The sequence below is a fragment of the Ascaphus truei genome, chromosome 2 (genome assembly GCF_040206685.1).
Source record: "Ascaphus truei isolate aAscTru1 chromosome 2, aAscTru1.hap1, whole genome shotgun sequence".
In the NCBI taxonomy this organism is placed as follows: Eukaryota; Metazoa; Chordata; class Amphibia; order Anura; family Ascaphidae; genus Ascaphus; species Ascaphus truei.
The window spans coordinates 66,731,356-66,751,411 of record NC_134484.1 but is presented as its reverse complement, the minus strand read 5'-3'; the positions used below and the strand labels follow the sequence as shown (position 1 = coordinate 66,751,411).

Here is a 20,056-nt window from a genome sequence, read left to right as displayed (position 1 = left end):
AGGAGAATGCAAATGTTATATTTCAGATAATGGTTATAATCCATTTAAACTGAGATTATCGTTAAACTGTTATAAGTGATGCTAATGTGACAACCCATCATTGCAGGAAAATTGCATTTTTTTAAATTAACATTTTCCTTTGGTAAGCAAATGAATAGCCAAAAATACACACTTAACCCCTTCAACACTGGAGAGGTCTTAGGACACATTTATCCAACAAGCACTGTAGGCCTCTTTAAAAGTAAAGGAGCAAAGACTTTTTCCGAATCAAGTTAAACAATAAAGCGAAACAGATGCGTTGCTGAAATGGAAAATGGATAAGGAATGTCTTATTCTGCTGCACTATTAAAAAGAAGCACATTCCCATAAATAATGCAGAAAAGGCATTGTGTGGTTATTTCTTTATGTGGTATCCATTATACCAACATTTATGTGTAATTAAAATTAGTTTTTCTTTTAAGGATAGAGTTCTCAACTACTCATTGTACAATGTTCTTCTGGTGAGTCTACTGTAGCATGAAGAGAGGTATTGTCAGGTTAGAGCTTTTCTAAAGCTGAAGCATATATAAGACATCTTTTTATTCGTCTTTCTGCTGTCTCATCTTCTGTAACCAAGGAATGGAATTTGCAAAAAATATGCCACAAAAAAAAGGATAGAATTTCCTTGGGTGTGGTCATGATAATATCATGATATATTACGTATTTTAAGCAGTCTGATGCTTCAGGGGTTAATGTGGTTACCATTTGTCTTAAAATACAATATATTGGGTTCAGGACAGGCCAAGTCCCTGCCTGGGTCTGTGCTTATATACAAAGAGGGCTTAATTGGTGAGGGGAGACTATAACTACAAATTAAATATATGTTGTTTAGAGGGTCATAAATGGTAGCCAGATACAAGGCTGTCAGCCTCAAAGGAAACTAATGTTCCTGAGATACCCTTTGTGCATCACAGAGAGGGGTGAGACACAGGTCACACCGTAGTTGGAGGACTTTATTAAAAATGTGAATATCATGTGATGTCATCTACTCTGCATAATAGGAGGTACATATGTCACCATTGCAATTATACCAATCAAACTGTACCACACTGCATGGGTTAGAGGTGCCAAGGACAGATAACGATGTCCCCAGAGAAAATCGACATTAGGCTGTGAAATTTTAGGTGCAAGCATGTGTGTGAAGAGCACGGACCCAACCGTGAATATAGCATCTGTCTAAGTATTAGTGAAATTAAGTTACGAGTATTTATATATCGAGTCAACATTTTAAACGTCTTTTTAGCGCAGGGTTTTTTTTTAAGTCGTAAAACTGTTAACCCAGCAGCTGATTTACGACAGGGGTGGGCTTATGTGGTTTTCAATGGGAGAATAATGGTATATAGGGCTTGCCCTGTAGTTAAGAAATATGAATTCAACAGGAGGTGAGTTTGGGATAAAACACATGCATTTTCATGGTTCTACGCCAGTGACCTCTCTGGGGAAAAACCTTTGACATATGGTAATGAGTAGAGATTGGTGTGTAATGGTGCTCAAAATCAAATGTGAACTCTGTAGTATACTTTTTGTATATGTCCATATAAATCCAGGATGCTGTAGTTATTGTCCACAATGAAACAATCCATGTATGATTGTACTAAAGAAGAGTAAGCATCTAGCAGTGTACGTCAGGTAACCACAAAGTATGCAGTGAAAAAATGTAAGGAAAGACGGGAAACTCACTTGAAATCCACAATCAATTGAAAAATGGGTAGCCAGGTACACTGATGCTCGACAAAAAAAGGCTTTATTGGAACATTGATAAATGTACAAAAAGGAAAATACCTCCCACGCGTTTCACAATTTACTTCCAGGGATTGTCTGTCTCTCTCCCCCCCCCCTTGATCCACACAGCCTGACAAGGCATTGAACGCAAATCCCGGAGCGCAAGAAAGCACACCTTTTCTGAACCACAAAGTATGGCACACAATAATACCCTCTATATGGCATACAGTGTACTAAGTAGTATTAGGGCAGAGTAACTTAACTCAGGGTACAGCCCCATTACCTGTTAGTCTCCCCATCAGGACAGTCCAACAGATCCAGGGCGTGCAATACGTTGTGTATAGAATCCAGGAAATAGTGTGTAGAACCGGAGCACAGCCAGAGTAGCAAGAGAAAAAATAAGGGTAATCCAGGGCAACTCCAAATAAAGATAATTTATTGTGCAGCTCAAATGATCTTTATTTGGAGTTGCCCTGGATTACCCATATTTTTTCTCTGGCTACTCTGGCTGTGCTGAGGTTCTACACACCATTTCCTGGACATATGGTAATGTACTGCATAGGGATTTCTGTTTTAGGCTGTTATTTTAAGAAACTGTAATGCATTTATTATGTGGATATCCTATAACATTTGCTTTCTGCTTTAAACCGCTTTCACAGCTAAGACCAAAACCACTTTTCTTTACCTGTCCAAAATACTATGAACCCAATGCCAAAAATCGTTGGCGCAAGCTTGTAAATATGGCCAACTCTTCATCTTTGGTGCCGGTGGGGGGAAAAAAAAAATCCCAAAACATGCGACAGTGTGAAATGGTCAGCAAAACCGAATTTCCCATTGGAAACCATGGCGTTTCAGCAAATTTGCTGTTCAGCGCTGCACGTGTTTTACCACACTCCAAATAGCAGCAAATGTTGGTATAATTAAACACACAAAAATTATTTTTGCTGGCTGTTTGTGGAGCATTTTTGCCTCAATATATTTGCTTAAATGTTTTCCAAATGAACTGACGCATTTGCATACAGAAGCGGTACTAATTGTACATATGCACTTCATTAAAAAAACAAACAAAAAAAACAGAATATGCTTAAGCCTTAAATATATGCATGCATGTATGTACGCACCGTGCTACTATCCATCACAATTATTCTACCATACTGTACACTAGTTTTTTCACACAGCTCTACTTCAATGTTCACTTTTACTGGGAGGTAACAATGGAGCAAGAGTAAGCTGAAAGAGCATGGGATGGACACTCGGAGAGACTCACTTTCTCACACGTTTTCCAATCATTTCACTCAAAAGTAATAGCCTCTTGGAAGTTTGAAATAACATGTAAATTAGGTGAGTAAGACACACCAGCACTTTCATATGGTCATAGCAACCTCGGTATATCAAAAGTGACCTCTTTCCTTCACAAACGTCTTGCCACATACATTCCTATACTAGTGTCAGATGCGCACATCCTCCTATGGGGGAGGAATGACACGAAGCACAGCAAAAGGGGGATGGTGGACTGGATGGCAATGAAAAAAGTTTATTACTCAATATGAAAAACCACACAGTGGGCAGCCTCCAACGCATTTCACGCTTCGTAGCGTTTTTAAAAGATGCCTTCAAAAACCTGCTTTGGCAATGGCAGTAAAGGCAGGATCGGTGCAATACTCTGCATCAGCGCTTGATGAATCAGTCTGATCATTTTGTCACCAACAGCTATTAAAGAGGAAAGTATTAGATTCATGTATATAAGCATTAGTTGTGTTTATTATAACCAATTGCTTCTTATAAACAGATCAGTTAAAAGAAAAGTGGAGTGTAAAAATGCAGTTGTCTGCTGACAATCAGGAACAGACCAGCATACCTGGTATCTGAACCAGGCTTTTTTTTTTTTTTTTTTTTTTAAACAATCGCTTATTCTGAATCTCAAAGCGATGGATTTTCCTGCCTAAAGAAACCATTTGCGGTGTCGTACAGTTGCATTCGATGTATTTTTCCCTGGGATTTACGCTTTAAACACTGCAGACCCGCAGGGCATTGAGCTGATCACACCTTGAAACTGCAATAAGATAAATGGGATATGAATCCCAAACTAATGCTCAAGTACTGCTGGAACAATTAGACCCGTGAAAAGTCAATTGAATAAGATAGGACAGAAGAGCTGTATATTTGAATGACTAACCAAGTCCCACAAGTTGGTGCGGACATGTATACAGGCTGGGGGAGGGGTAATGAATGAAGGAGGAAAACGGAGCTACTGAAGTGGCCACCGTGAGGTGAGCTCAGTAAACACCAACCCTCCCTGCAATCCTACTATACCTGGTGTCACACAGAGACTGGAAACCTGTCCACCTTGTAGATCTTCATGAATAAGGTGCCGACAGGAGAGAAAATAGCTGAGAGTCTGTCCGTGGTGTAAGCGTGCTCCAGGCAAGGTAAGTAATGCAGAAACATTGGTCGGAAGGCGGTGCACTGCGAATTCAAAATACCAAACGCAACTTGATGAAAAAAGACAATTTAATGAGCAAAAACGGAGATATACATGAACAAAGAGTTCTTTGACAAAGTTCCTATCGGAACGAAACGCATCAGAGTTGTGCTTGTTCATGTATATCTGAGTTTTTGCTCATTAAAGCTGCAGTTCAGTCTTTTTTTTTTTACATTTATTTTTTTACTTCAATAGTTTTATGTGTGCAATCTCTAATTACCTAAAGAACTGTATAGCTGCCAGTCAATTCGTTCTCCATGTATTGATAGGTCGAAATTTGGTGACATATTAAAAGCTGGGATTTGTTTATATTCTGCTTGTCAGTCAGTGGAAGCTCATGAATATTCATGAGCACTGCTGCACTGACATGTGCTAGAGGGAGGGCAGGGCTGACAAAGGGGTGTGCCAGGGCTTGTGACAGGACATGAAGGGGCAGTGCCTTAGCAAATGGCTGTTAAAATAGAATACAAGAAAATTGGTCTTTCAAAGTTGTTTTTTTAAAAACAGAAAATGCTAAAAGTATTTTTTCTTACTATAGAACTGATTTATTAAAAAAAACACACATGCAGGATATTGCCTGAACTGCAGCTTTAAATTGGCTTTTTTCATCAAGTTGCGCTTGGTAGTTTGAATTAGCAGTGCACCGCCTTCCGACCAATTTTTTGAAACTGCAATAGTTTGCAAGGTTAAAGTAGAAAATGTCAAATACATTGCACATTGGAGACTAAATATAATATTTAGGGAAGATTGTAGTAGAAAACAATTTCTGTAGCTGTGGTAAATTTGCCAGTAACATTACGTTAAAAGTGTAGCTCTGAAATTGGTGAGCCAAATAGTAGGTCAAATAGTTATTGCTGCATTTCAGATGGGTTTGTTTCACTAGAAGGTTCACTTAACAACATAATGATACTGAAAGTGAAAGCAACATGTTTTTCCTAAATGTACTGTAATTTGTGTTAAAATATTCTTAAAATGCAAGCCCAAAATAACAAAGTCCAAAGTCACATTCTAAGCAGATTCTGTTAGGTCAGGATCTGAATGTGAAATGTTCTCCCAGTGAGGGAGGCCCTTCCACCTTTGAAGCCTTTTCCTCCCTGGGATCATGTGGAGCTTCTTACGACGCACTTACACAGAAGCATTTCTGGCCATAAACATATGGAACAAAAGCCTATAGGGTGAATAGTGTACATTATAGGAATGGCAGTGGGTAAGATCAGGTTAAAATCCTCAGAAAAGGCATACTATGGTACCTTAAACATCAGATTTTCAATTAATGTCATTGTCTTGAATAATGAGAGGAACACTCGAAAGATACACACAAGTCAGTGACTTGGCAATGAGCCAGAAACTGCAACCTTAGTCACCTTAACCTCAACTTCATTACTTGCTTCGCTTCTTGCAGAGACCAAATGAAAACATGAGCACATGATTTAGTTCAAATTAGTTGCAACAGGAAAAGAGTCTGAACACCATACTCTCCTAGATGTAAATATATTTAACACCCTAACCATGAAAAACATTTTGAAACAAAAGACCATTCCATGCATAGTTTGTACAGTTGTAAAGCAAAACAAACTAAAATATTGCTTATGGGACATTAGTAACCAAAAATTGGTTAAGACATTTACTAGAACACTGTTTTTCATCCATTTAAAGCAGCAAACTCTCCTCCCCCCCAGATTATTTTAAATTTTATTTTATTTTGTATTTAAATTTTACATGAACCTTTTCCCTCAAAGAAGACAGTACATGCAAAGGAAAACAAAGCAGAAGCCCAATCGGAAGCTGCAATGACATCTCAGGCTGATGTCACCGAATACTATTGCCCACCAGAATGAGACTCCAGTGGTCATATTGTTTCTCCTGGACAAGAATTCATGAAAGGGAATTTCCAATTTGAGTCTCCATAGAATCAGGGGGGTACCCGCAGCTTTTTCGGAGTGACACCCTGGTACTCTCCTGTGGAACTCCGGAAGGGAAGTGCTCTCTCTATACTTCAGAATAAAAGAAACAACAGCAGGTGGTGTTCAGTATAAGAATGCCTCAACTGGCTCCTGCAACAGCATCACATTTTATATGGGCGCAGAAACTTGATTTATCAATCAGATAATGCATCAGAAATCCTAGCCCAAACTGAAAATAAACAAGGATAATCAAAGTAACTAGAGCAGTATCACTGCTGGGAAAGGAAAATCCATCATTTACAGTAGTGATAACGTTAACATAAACTTCTTAGAACGTGCGATACGCAAGTTTCTAAAACGGCCTCTGTCAGAAGGAAAATTTGTAGCAATAAAATAAAAATAGTTTCTTCATTGTAGAAAGATTTTTTTTTTTTAAATGTATTCGTGTGTCCAAGACTGATGCTTTTCATATGAACCGTTTATTGTTTTTGGGCATGCACCAAGTGAGGTCTGTATTTATAGGAAAGATGTGTACTGCTTGGCAGAGTTACACAAGGGATTCACTCAATACGTCTCTGAACCTCTTAAGCATATGTTGGAGATAAACTAGAGAACTGGGCACAACTCCGATATTTTGCTCAGTTCCAATCTGACATTTCTCATAACTAAAATGATAACTTCTTATCAGCCTGAACTTTCAACACACAATGCCATAATGTCACATATTTATGTTTCACCGACGAGATGGTGCACAATTTTAGTATATTCATGAAAGACTCCGCATCGGAATTGCAAACTCTGAAAGTAATCGAGTGAACAAACGGTGTGTTGTGTTTTGTATACACCGCTTTGAGGTTTTATAGAGTGAGGCTTCTTATCACAAAGCCAACTCCAACATCCAAGTTCAGAGAGCAAGAACTTCCTATTGACACCGAATCAGGTCTTGTACTCCCCCCGGGATATAAAAGACGACTCAATATTGAACTCTGCCCACTAATCAAAACAACCGTTATCTCAGATATGGCCAGTTGACTGCTGGGTTATGATACTGCAAGTCCAATACCTCAATAGAATACTTTGCAAAGCAATGTGCTTCCAGAACATTCATTACTGATGGGATTGATCTGTAACCACTTTCTAGCAGGACAACAGCTGTTGCATATTCCCCGCATTTCCTTAAAATTACATAATAACTGTAACTTACATTTGGTACAAGCAGAGTCATAATGTCTAATTCAAGACAGTTTTCAGAAATCAAAATAAAATGTTACCGTAAGTCTTTGCTTAATTCATGCTTTTATGCTCGAAAACAGTTATCTAGTTCACTGAACAACACTTATTACCGTAGCAGTGTAGTGAGCATTCACTCTTCTTTTACTGCAATTGACCAGAAATTTGATAGTGTAAAGCAGTAAAATGGCAGGAACCTATGAAGTTGAAACACACCCAATAAGATATGAGGGAGCCATTTCCCATGTAGTCCTACAGACTTCAATAGTGTCAGCATATTTTCAGGGTTATTCTGCAGCTGGGAACTAGCTACACAATGACCTGTAACACCATCACAACTGGAGCACATTGCTGCAAACAGTTGTGTGTTGCAGACCCCTCTAGCAGCGAATGAGTTAAAGATGCATCAAACTTATTAGTGTAAACAAAATAAAAGACCTCTATACCTGTTGTAGTTGAAGTGTTGCAATTGGCAGAACACACACACACACACACACATACTGTATGTACATATATGTACGCACGCACGCACACGTATATATATATGTGTATCTATATCTGTATATATATACACATATATATATACACATATATATATATATATATACACACATATATATAATATATATACACACACACACACACGAAGCAGGGGGGTCCCGGAGCTGAACCGCGTTAATGTCAGGTCAGGGGATCCCTTGCTTCCCAAGATACTTACCTCCGAAGGGGGTGCTGGTAGCAGCTATGGCTGGGGGAGTTGGGGCTATCGAAATGGCAGTTTTAATTATCCTGCATCACAGGGGCCAATAGGAAGCTGTGACATCATCCCTTGTGACTGTTAGCCCGTGTTACCGAGACATTTAAACCTGCAGAGAGATACTGGCACCACCTCCCGAGTTAAGTATCTCAGGAAGCAGGGATCACCAGAGCTGAAATCAACAAGGTTCAGCTCCGGAGACTCCTCTGCTTCCAACTGAGGAGAAAAATTGTTTTAGGAGCTCCTTTAAGAAATACAATATTCATTTTTGGCGGGCCCCAGGTAAGATGCCTGACTTATGGAAAGACAATATATTGTAAACAGATCAGGACCACTTGGGTCAACTTCATTGGAAGTTTCCCTGCACTGTATGTAGTATAATGGGAAGTCTCTGGCCTGCTCTCAAAAAATGTTCCCTCTTGAACCTTCCTGAAGTGTGAACGTTTTCATCATATCCACCTTTCCCTCCTCTCTTCCAGGCTAAACACATTGAGATGGGTAGGGTATCGGGTTCTTAAAAATTTCATTACAATGATGTATAGAGCAATCAACGAAAAATAGGTAATTACAATAAACGGGGAATTGCTTGAAAAATGTGTTCATCAACATGAATGGTGTTTTCATTTTCCACCTTCCTTCGCCAACCACAAGGGAATTTCAACACTCGATTCCTCGCCAGTAGCCCCCTAAACTTTACATTCCATTATGTGATTGCATCCCTGTGTGGAAACCTTAACTTAAGGTCACAACTCTCTTGTTTGACAGTCATTCATGTTTCCAATTTATTTCTTCTGCTCATTAAACCACTGAAATGTTCTGTCTTGGTTAACAGATGGCTCTTTCAAGTTTTGTTACCATTCCAGCATCTACGAATTTGCGTACTTAAAACAGGAAGCTTACTGAAGAAGAATAAGAGGGAAAAAAACGCACCATGATGTGCACTTCTCTGTTCGTGCCAAACAATCTGGAAACTGTGGCTGCTTGGAAATCGTTCCATCAAAGTGACAGAAATCATTACATTGGTGTTGCTGCAATAAACAGATTTTCTTTCCACATGATGCTTTACTTGTTCTGAGGAGACTGATATAATGCAGAGTATACACCCCCCCCCCCCTTTTTATTTTTGGTGCAGCTAAAACTAATTGATTCAATCATTCCAGAAATGGGAAACCCTCAGGCATACGAGAAACCTCTGTTTCTCATACACCACAATATTGTCATGTTGAAGCCTACAAAATATGGAATTAGGCAGATTTATTTTCCCCTTGGGCAGATATCACATCACTGCAATGCAGGGTAATGCATGATGGAAAACATGTAAGCAAATGAAGAAGAAATCATTAAATCATTAAGACCTCGTGGAGCACTGGATAATTTACCCCCCAAAAAAATATTCAAAAACGTATTTTCCATTCAATTCAGAGCTTTACTTTCACATGTCCTGTACATGATGAAAAACATAATTCAGGACAGTTCTTTATTTCTCATTCAATGGAGTCTTAACGTCTGGGAGTTTTGTTGGATCCTGAACGTACAGTGCATATATATATATATATATATATATATATATATATATATATATATATATATATATATATATATATATATATATATATATATATTAGTTATAGGTGATCATACATTTTAATGGACCAAAAAGAGGGTTCTTTATACAGTAGATGCAAAGGGTTCAAAACCTCACAGCTCTCTCCTCCAGGCAAACCCAATTTCTACAAGCATCTTTTTGTTGATCAATTAAAATGTATCTGAATCTTCTACTCACTGGATACAGACACCTAACATAATAGTATAATTAAGTATGCTCTTTCAGTATCATGCTATAAACCGAACGAATGCCTAGAAGGTTTTATGTGTTTGACCTTGAAAAAGGGGGTGGTTGGATTGTCTGAATGTTGATCACTAACAAGATAGGTCTTGTATCATTGTTGGCTTTTATTGATCCCTGCATGACCCTTCCTTTAAATAGGTATGGGTTTCACACAGCAAGTCGACTTGCATCCAGCGAGCCTCCCTTTTCTTATGCACGTTAACAACGACCGGCAACTAAAGCGCAGCACAGCCAACGGTGATGACAAGCAACATTAGGGAAAATCTCGCTATTTGTACTGAGAAAACTGGCACTACTGTAGGTTATCAAAAAGTGTACCGATAGCTGATCACCCGAACTTCCTCTGAGGATTATTACAATGGGTTAGAGGCCAAAAGTGTCCGGTTTTCATATTTTCGAGAATGTCATTTTTCTTTTGCTCCCTGACTAAGGAGCCTTGTACCAGTGTTCAGAACACACTGTCTTCTTTACAGCATATGCGCTAAATATTATTCTAATTGCCTTGAGGGCACAGGCTCTAGCTCGGTCTACTTATCAAGAATTATAAAGCCTGAGTATCTGCATTACAAAATTAAATAAAAAAATACCAAGCCTGGCAAGTATCTGTGATTGGGGATAGTTTTCTATAGACATAGGGACACTGGAAAACAATAATGTATATATTAACTGCTATATCCCACAGAAGGTACATTCGCAAGGAAAAGGCAGCAAGAGTTGTTCCCTCCATATAAACGAAGGGTAAAAGGGGACGATAGACAGCACTCTGATAGTGTTAAATTTATGTAATTGCAGGGTGCACGGAACAAAAGGGGACCCTTATTCCCCTGTATAGTACTAACAAATCTACGTAAGTACCAGCACTCACTGTCTAATAGCTAAATGATGAAAACAGTTGTAATGCAGAATAAACATTTAATAATAAAACAAACCAGAAATAAATCAAATGTGTTTGCACAAATGGGCATGTCACAAAGTGAGGGGTGGGGGGGAGGGGGGAGAGAAAGGGGAAAAAACATGAAACACAAGGAATATACACAAAAAACGGAGAACGGAAAGTATGCTAGGGGGGCGACGTTTCGAGGGACTACCTCTTCATCTGGCCCATTCCCCCTGGTCCAAAAGGTCCCAGAGGTACTTCCTTAAGCCTACCTTCCCCTATAACTGGTCAAATCAGACACCCCTGAAAATAGATAGCAAACATACAGTGTAGGCTAAATACAGCTAAACAGCTAATAGCAGGGCAGCAAGAATCCACTAAAGTCAATGCCAGTAGTTCAGGTACCACAAGAAACTGTGGGCAATGGTACAGTAAAGGCTGAACACGGCTTGCAAGAAAGCAGCTTGCAAAGAAGCATCAGGAGTCCACAACAGTCAATGAAAGGTAAATGGGAATAGCAAATGAAGACAGTAATCAAACCCTCTGTGGCTCTGCTACTTGGGCTCGTGTGGAGTGCTGAGCACTCATTGACTGTTGTGGACTCCTGGTGCTTCTTTGCAAGCTGCTTTCTTGCAAGCTGTGTTCAGCCTTTACTGTACCATTGCCATTAATGTTTCTTGTGGTACTTGAACTACTGGCATTGACTTTAGTGGATTCTTGCTGCCCTGCTATTAGCTGTTTAGCTGTATTTAGCCTACACTGTATGTTTGCTATCTATTTTCAGAGGTGTCTGATTTGACCAGTTATAGGGGAAGGGAGGCTTAGGGAAGTACCTCTGGGACCTTTTGCACCAGGGGGAATGGGCCAGATGAAGAGGTAGTCCCTCGAAACGTCGCCCCCCTAGCATACTTTCCGTTCTCCGTTTTTTGTGTATATTCCTTGTGTTTCATGTTTTTTCCCCTTTTCCTTCCCCCCCCCCCACCCTCACTTTGTGACATGCCCATTTGTGATACTGGTTTCTGCAAACACATTTGATTTATTTCTGGTTTGTTTTATTATTAAATATTTATTCTGCATTACAACTGTTTTCATCATTTAACTATTAGACAGTGAGTACTGGTACTTACGTGGATTTGTTACCTCCATTTAAACTGCTCAATATAGCGGACTATGCACTTGTCCATAGTAACCATAGCCTTTAAGTAATCAGTATGAACACATCACAAACCTGCCACAATTCATAGGTCAGTACTATAAAAGGTAGTACAGTATTAAGCGCCCTATAACTATATAACTAGTGATGGATATACAATTATAGGATACTTCAATATGTGCATTAACAGGCCTCAAAATACCATCTTGTCCACTCATCCAGAACAAGTGGAAAACTGGGAGTGACATGCGGAGCTAGACCACTGCAGCTGCAGAACAACCTCATTGTCAATCAGTGCTGTGCTTCCTGAAGTCGCTCCCCATAATGCCTTGCCTAGCATGATACAATACATTGCGTGGCACGTCCTCGGGAAGCAGAGCGGTGGTGGACAGCACTGCTTCTAAGGCCTCGGACATAGTAAGCGCTTAGGTGCTGCTGCTCGCTCTTGCTTGCTGCCGCTCGCTCTACCAGGAGCTTTTTGCTGTCCTGGCAGAGGATACAGCAAGCGCGCTTGGGAGGCGGGTATCACTGTGTGTGTGTCACTTGGTAGCCGTTAGTGTGTGTGTGTGTGTGTCACTTTGAAGTGGTCTGTGTGTTTGTGTGTCACTGGGGAACCTGTGTGTGTGTGTGTATATGTGTGTGTGTATATTATATAATATTTTAAAAATTAAAAAAAGACATGTGAGAATAAATTATTTATTAACATTGTGCAATATATTCGCGCACACACACACGCGCACACACACACACGCACACAGACAGACACACATATATATATACATACACACATATATACACACATACACACACACACACAGGCACACACACACATATATATATACATACACACACACACACACACACACACACACACACACACACAAACACACACACTATATATATATATATATATATATATATATATATATATATATATATAAATAATCACACACACATACCACCTTGCTGCCACCACTGCTCCGGGACACAACCCCTTCCTCCCCCCCCAGCCCCCCCCCCCCCCGGCGGCCACGCAACCCCCCTCCATCTCCCGCGCGGGCAGGGAGGCAGCAACAAGGATCGGGGCAGAAGGGGGACACATCACCCGCTCCCCCGCCCCGCCCCCCCCGGGCGGCGCAAGCCCCCTCCATCTCCCGCAGGCTGACAGCCACAGGGATCGGGCAGAAGGGGGCACATCAACACACCCCCCCCTCCCCCCGGCGCCAGACAATAAGTACCCCGTTCACATTTCCCTGCTCGTCCTTTCATTGGATGCTGAGGTGTCACGTGAGCGGAGTCAGCGCGTGAATTTAAAATGTCACTGTCCGCTCTGTTCAAGCGCGCCTCAGCAAGCAACGGAAAGCATCTGCGAGCCCCTACTATAGCCGCTTTAATTGCGGCTGTAGGGTCTCAGTGGCAAGCATCAGCAAGCGAGAGCACGCTTAAGCAAGCAAGCACTAACCATGGCCTGGGCCTAAGAGGTTCATCAAGCAGCTGCTGACTTTTCTGCATCAGCCCCTGCGATAGACAAGGGGCCTCCTGTGATGGTCAGTGCAGGCCAGTAAAATGTTTTGAGCCACGGATAGTAATGTTGACCTTTTAAGATCAATTTGCTTAGGCAAACTGCAGGAGGGGAGTAGGCGGGGGGGCATGTCACGGCTTGTACTATCTAGTGGGGGTTATAATTAATGTTTTGGAATATTATACATTTTAGAAAATAAAGTAAAGGTAAATTCCTACTACTCATCATTAAATATCAATCTCAAATGTTTCACAGGTCGCGTGGCAGCAGTCTAAAATATTTATGATTTAAAAAAGTTGACAATTTATTATGCAAACCAGCTCTTGTCAACACATGATCTCATATTAAAGATGCTCCTGTTAATAGCACGTTAGAGAAATACATGTATGGCCAGCCTGTGTATTTGTAAGATTTACAGGTCGTATTCCAATGGCTTTTCAGATCTACAAACCATACAATCATCTGTAAAAATCTGCTTTTATACTAGAGAATATAACCAAAATTACAATGAAACAATAGCTTAATTATCTGATGTCCTTGTTTGTGTGGGCAAGTGATTCTCAGTCAGTGTGGTGTCCTGACCTTCTGTTGTGTCAAAACTGCTCAGACAAGTGTGTCACGAAAATGAATGGGTCAAGAGATATAAGAGTGATAAATAAAAATACAGCTAAGCCTAAAAGAATAGAAACACTGCATTTCGTTGGAAAAATAACTAAAAACAACAATGTATGTACTTCAATCAGCACAGCTCTTGCATCAATACAATAATTGCAGGTGTTCTTAGCACTTGTACATATCAGCTAGGGCAGGGGGGGGGGCTGAACCCCAGTCCTCAAGACCCCCAAAAGGACAGGTTTTCAGGCTCCCCCAGCATAAGCACAGGCAGCTCAATCAGAGGCTCAATTAAAGACAGCCTCTGATTGAGCCACCTGTGCTGAAGCAGGGGTATCCTGAAAACCTGACCTGTTGGGAGGGGCGAGGGGTGTAGGGGGGGGGGGGGGGGTTGAGGACTGGAGTTCAGCACCCCAGAGTAAGGGGGATTCCATGTAAAGAAAAGGAGAACTAGTGTAGTTAAAGACCACCTGTTACAAAGCCGCTCGGCATGAATATATTGCACCTTACCTGGGCTGAATAGCATTTTTATATACATACTGTGGCAGATGCCTACACATTATCATTTCCTTTACAATATCACAATAAAAATGGATAACCATTCTTAATTCCCAACTCCTAAAACCCAAGAGATGGGATCGCTTGCTTTACTGCATGGAGTGGACATTCAGTACATATCTTCGTTGTAGAGGTAAAAGTCATGAGTCTTTGAGTACTGAGGACAAGGCGATTAAATGTTCTTTTTGACAGGAAAAATTCTGTATTTAAAAAGGAAGGTATTTTGATATAACAAGGTCCGAAGATTAGGTGTCTTTAATTAGTTTTTCAATAGAAATATCAAGAAAGTCCAACTGAGGAAGTGCATTTAGTGAGCTTTTACCAAAAATGCACTTAATGAGTTTTACCCCATCAATGACAATATGTATAAATTACATCACAATAATAATTTATTAAAAAGGTATAGGAAAAATAATAATACATAAAAGAACATCTTGTTACCAGAACTACAAGTAGTATAAATGTAGAGTAAAATAAATTAATGCTGATTTATTTATTTTTTTTCCTCTTGATTATCTGAAAGTTTACTCTTCAGAATTGGAAAGGACATTTAAAACATTTGTCCACGTCCGCTCTTGTTTTCAAGCTACACACTGCAGAAAATACTGTGCCTAATTCAAATAGCTGCGTTGGCTCACAGCATGGCACCGTACATCGAGACAGCTGTTCAGCTCCCTGTGTAGATACCACAGGCCTCTGCTGTGAGCTGTCAAGACTGGTTGCATTAAAGATGCCCTTTTTAAAGTTTAGTAGCTTACGTTTAAAGCCACATTGTAGGTTTAAGAGGAAAAAGTATTAACCTATTTATTGTGAACATGATATACAGTACTGTATGACAAATCTGAATAGCTCTATAACCCTTCTGCATTTAACAGCTCATTCTCATCAGACGAAAAACAGCAGCCAACTGACCCAAAGCAATAACCCAGAGCAGTGTCCTCCCCACATTAAGCACTTCGCTGCCAGCAGGGTTACAAACGCAGGGTTACAAACGCATGGTTCTGGCCCACTGACAGTGCAAGCTTAAGGGCTTCTATACTGGGTTTTCCATGGCAAGGACATTTTGGACATGTGGGACCGTCAGCAGCTGTTATGAACGGACATTTATTATTTACGTTATCGGAACAGATTGGTTAGATTGTAGGAAATTATTTGTCGCCCTTTCTTTTAATTTGTTTTAAAGTGTGTGGCAGCCTGTTTTATTTCAAAAGGGGTCATAAACACACTACCCTGCTTTCACGCGAATAAACACGCTACACTGCTTTCACGCGAATAAACACGCTACACTGCTTTCACGCGAATAAACACGCTACACTGCTTTCACGCGAATAAACACGCTACACTGCTTTCACGCGAATAAACACGCTACACTGCTTTCACGCGAATAAACACGCTACACTGCTTTCATGTGAAAAACACGCTACACTGCTTTCATGTGAAAAACACGCTACACTGCTTTCATGTGAAAAACACGCTACACTGCTTTCATGTGAAAAACACGCTACACTGCTTTCATGTGAAAAACACGCTACACTGCTTTCATGTGAAAAACACGCTACACTGCTTTCATGTGAAAAACACGCTACACTGCTTTCATGTGAAAAACACGCTACACTGCTTTCATGTGAAAAACACGCTACACTGCTTTCCCGCAAATAAACACGTCGAGCAACCTTCAGCTGAGCAAGTCTCCTAAGATATACGGTCTGACTAACAGCTTCCATGAAGATGATGAAATGTCAAAACAGTATACAGCACGTTTTAAAAAGTGTGAAGAATAAGTAGGGACTGCGAGTACTTACAAAGTCGAAATCGCCGTCTGGAGGAACCTTCCAGTTATCAGGGAAAACATTTTTGGATATATGGAACTGTTCATGGACATTCTGATTGCAGTTTTCATGAGGCTTGTTTTTGGAGTCTTGTTTGTCGAAGTAATCCATAAAAGATGGTCGCGGCACTTGTGGGGAAGTAGCATTTCCTAAAGGATGGAAGCAATACACATTATCATAATTATCAATGCTGCATAAACATTCGTCGAAACAAGGCTAGCACTTTGTAAACATGCATACACCCCGAATGAAGCTACTTATTTCACAGAATTCAGACATCTGCGCAAGGTTACGAAATTGTTCCACTTAACGGCTGGAAATGTATTTTTGTTATCACATGCTAAATGGACAAAGCTAATGGTCAAGCTGTGGTTTTGGATACCTTGACAGCACAGCACATGCAAATTTAGGGCAAATGTATTCAACCCATGAAAATCAACAGATTGTACACTATTAGGTTACTGAATGTGTTTCTACAATGTTAGACCTTCAAATCTACATCTGCCTATATCTTTTAAACAGCAAAAATAATAAGCCTGTTTTAAAATGTTGTTTATTTTTATAGCTACGTACTATACATCTAATTTTCAATACAAAGCAAAACAAAGTATTGAACTGTATTGAAGACTTTCAGTACAGACACTTTCAATTTGTGAAAGTGCCCAGGGTTTCATCTTTGTCAGAGCATTTTGGAATTTAACAGATTAAGGAAACAACTATAAAAGTGTTAATCACAACACAGATTGTTCCATTACTGTTCATTTTAAAAGCTGTAGACCAAGCAATACCCTACATGTGCGTGTTTTTTATTTTTAATAAATCAGTTCTGCACTGAGAAAATACTTGCTGTATTTAAAAATAAAAACAACTCTGAATGACATTTTTAATGTATTATAATGTAACACGCCTTTTTTGTTTCTATAGCAACCATTTACAAAGTAACATAATTTTTCTCTTCTGAAACAGGCTCTGGCTCTCATCTTTTTGAGCCCTGCCCTCTCTCTAGCAGTGCACCAATTGTATCTAGTGACTGCCTGGTCACATGATCTTCCCCACATAACTTTGCATCTTTGGTCCTGTTCTGCTGCACTGACGGCCATTTAGTGAACCCCTGAGCCAAATCTTCGCGGATCGATCACAGGAGAACGGATCAATCGGCAACTTAGCCAATTACTGATTGATGCACATATTAAAGGGAAAAATAAATAAATAAAAAACGGCAGCTTGGACTGCTGCTTTAAGACATTAGGAAGGTGTCAATAGTAATACATTTTGGCAAAGTCAAATGTGGAGATTTGGATTCTTCACCCTTAACAAAAAACCCTGAAGAGCTGCCAGGTCAACCGATGCACATCTGGACCGTTTTGCACAGATCCAAGGGCCGGTACTTCCACAACTGGATGCATACACCTCGTAAGGCGTTTGATACAAGGTCTGCATCATTTAGACACACTTCTTTATACCAATGCCATGTCTTTGATTTGCAAAGTAATATTACTCTTTATAAAATTGCAATTCCCTTTCATGTCCAACCTGAAATTCTACTGCCCCATTACTGTGGTATATCAGTTGGCTGCTTATAATTATTCTAACGCCGCGGATATAGTAGGCGCACGACAGAGCGCATGGCATCGCGCACGCCTGTCGGCCAAACGATCTGCGGCCTGTGATCCACAGCAACGGGGACGTTTGGCTGCGACGACACGTGCGTGGTCCACCCTCATTGGCTGAACCGCCCATGTGACCCGGCCATCGCGCTTCATTGGTCGTGCCTCTATGGCCTGCCTCGTAGAGGTACGGCCTTTTGGTCGCGCTTGGTATGGACGCGGCCTAAACTGTACAAACTGGAAGCTACCAAGCAATGTGGCTTTATCCATTTCCAAAACAGTATGAGTGAAAAGGGAAAGGTGGCTTGGGTTATGCCACTGATCCTTTAAAACAGTAATACAGTAATACAGAGCACCCGTGTAAGGAAACTACTCAGCCTAAGTCATTTCCAAAACCAAACTCCATGTAATTACTTTGCAAGCAAGGGTTAGGGTCAGCACATGTTGAGAGTTTAATACATTATTATTATCATCATCATCGCTTAATTATAAAGCACCAACCTATTCCGCAGCGCGGTACAAAGGGGTTACAGAGTTATGTATGTTACAGCAACAGAATGACATACCAAATAAGGACAAACACGCGCAAACAGATACAGAAGGTAATGAGGGCCCTGCGCGTGAGAGCTTACACTCTGCATGGAATAAGGGACAATGTTGGGACAATGTAATAACAAAAAGGTAAAACGGCTGCTCTTTCTGGGATGGAGTGTGGCTCAGGGTGGAGTATGGTCCAGTCGCACAGCTGATCTCATTAAGGTTTGGGGGAAGGGGGTGAATGTTAAGGGGTGTCAACTCGGATTCATTTAAACAAAATATGCAATCCTAACCCATATATTAATCCCACCCCCAACTTCTATTGAGGGTGTTTGTGTTAAAATCCCTATTTCTGTATGTTATAGTCTATTTCTGTGGTAGATTTCTGAAAGCAGACTCAGTTTTATGGTTATGGACATTACCTACAGAATCTCTGAGACCACCACTTCCGAAAGTCCCAAAAGTTATGGAAATTGTGTAACATTCATGGCAAGCTTTAACAAAAGGGGGGAGAATGCTTTGTCAAAGCTCTGGCAAGATGGGGACGTTACGGGGAAATTGCAATAAACTTTACAGAACATCGTCGCACTATGCGACAATGTGTAAATGGGAAAAAATAAAGAGTGAATGTATGGAAACCGTTCCAGTTGCCCTTATGTTACTTTTGACATTTTAACTTGGTCAATGAAAACATTACTAATAGCAAATAAAAACTAAAAGTAAATGGTTTTCAAACTAATCAAACTATTTTAAAGCAGAAGAACCCCCCCAATTGTGTTTTTTTGTTTTTTTTACTAGGTTGGGAATTGAAGATAATGCGGGTTAGCTTAATGTAAAAGTAGAAATTCCTGTAGTGGAGCTCAGTGTTCTTAAACTTCCACTGTTGTCTCAAGCTGTGCCTCCCATATTAAGAAGCTAAATCTTACAAACAGAGGAAGCCAGAAAGAAATACGTGGAAAACATTACATTTTATGCAATACCATGGTGAAATCTATCAAATATGTATTCCACTTTTGCACTGAAGCCAAAATGTCAACATTCATCATTAAACATCCAAGTGATATCAGCGTAGGAAATAATGTTGAAAAATTCAGATTGGTTTATTCTACACTTGAGGAAAAGTGATAATTCCCATTTTTCCTACGCCTCCCTTATGAGAAAACGCATTGCCATTGTTTTCCAAAACTCAATACTTTTGAGTGATGATCTGTTATTGGAACACACAATCATTCTGATCTCCAAAATTATTTCAGCACAGAGATTCTAGGGTATTAACACTGTAAACATGAGTTCACAATCCTAGTAGCACTCTTTTTTACACAACATACACTGTACAGTATATGATCTGGTGGATTTGGGTTCTGAGCTTACTGTATGC

At 40.1% G+C, this 20,056-nt stretch overlaps 1 protein-coding gene across 4 annotated transcripts in view; it reads right to left on the bottom strand.

Moving 5' to 3' along the window:
- Positions 1-20,056, bottom strand: part of STK3 (serine/threonine kinase 3) — a 248,534-nt gene that overhangs the window by 81,999 nt on the left and 146,479 nt on the right. For all 4 annotated transcript variants that reach the window (XM_075582648.1, XM_075582650.1, XM_075582647.1 and 1 more), the window contains exon 10: positions 16,508-16,683. In XM_075582648.1, coding sequence (XP_075438763.1) covers positions 16,508-16,683 — 176 coding nt within the window. The remainder of the gene's footprint in view (positions 1-16,507; positions 16,684-20,056) is intronic.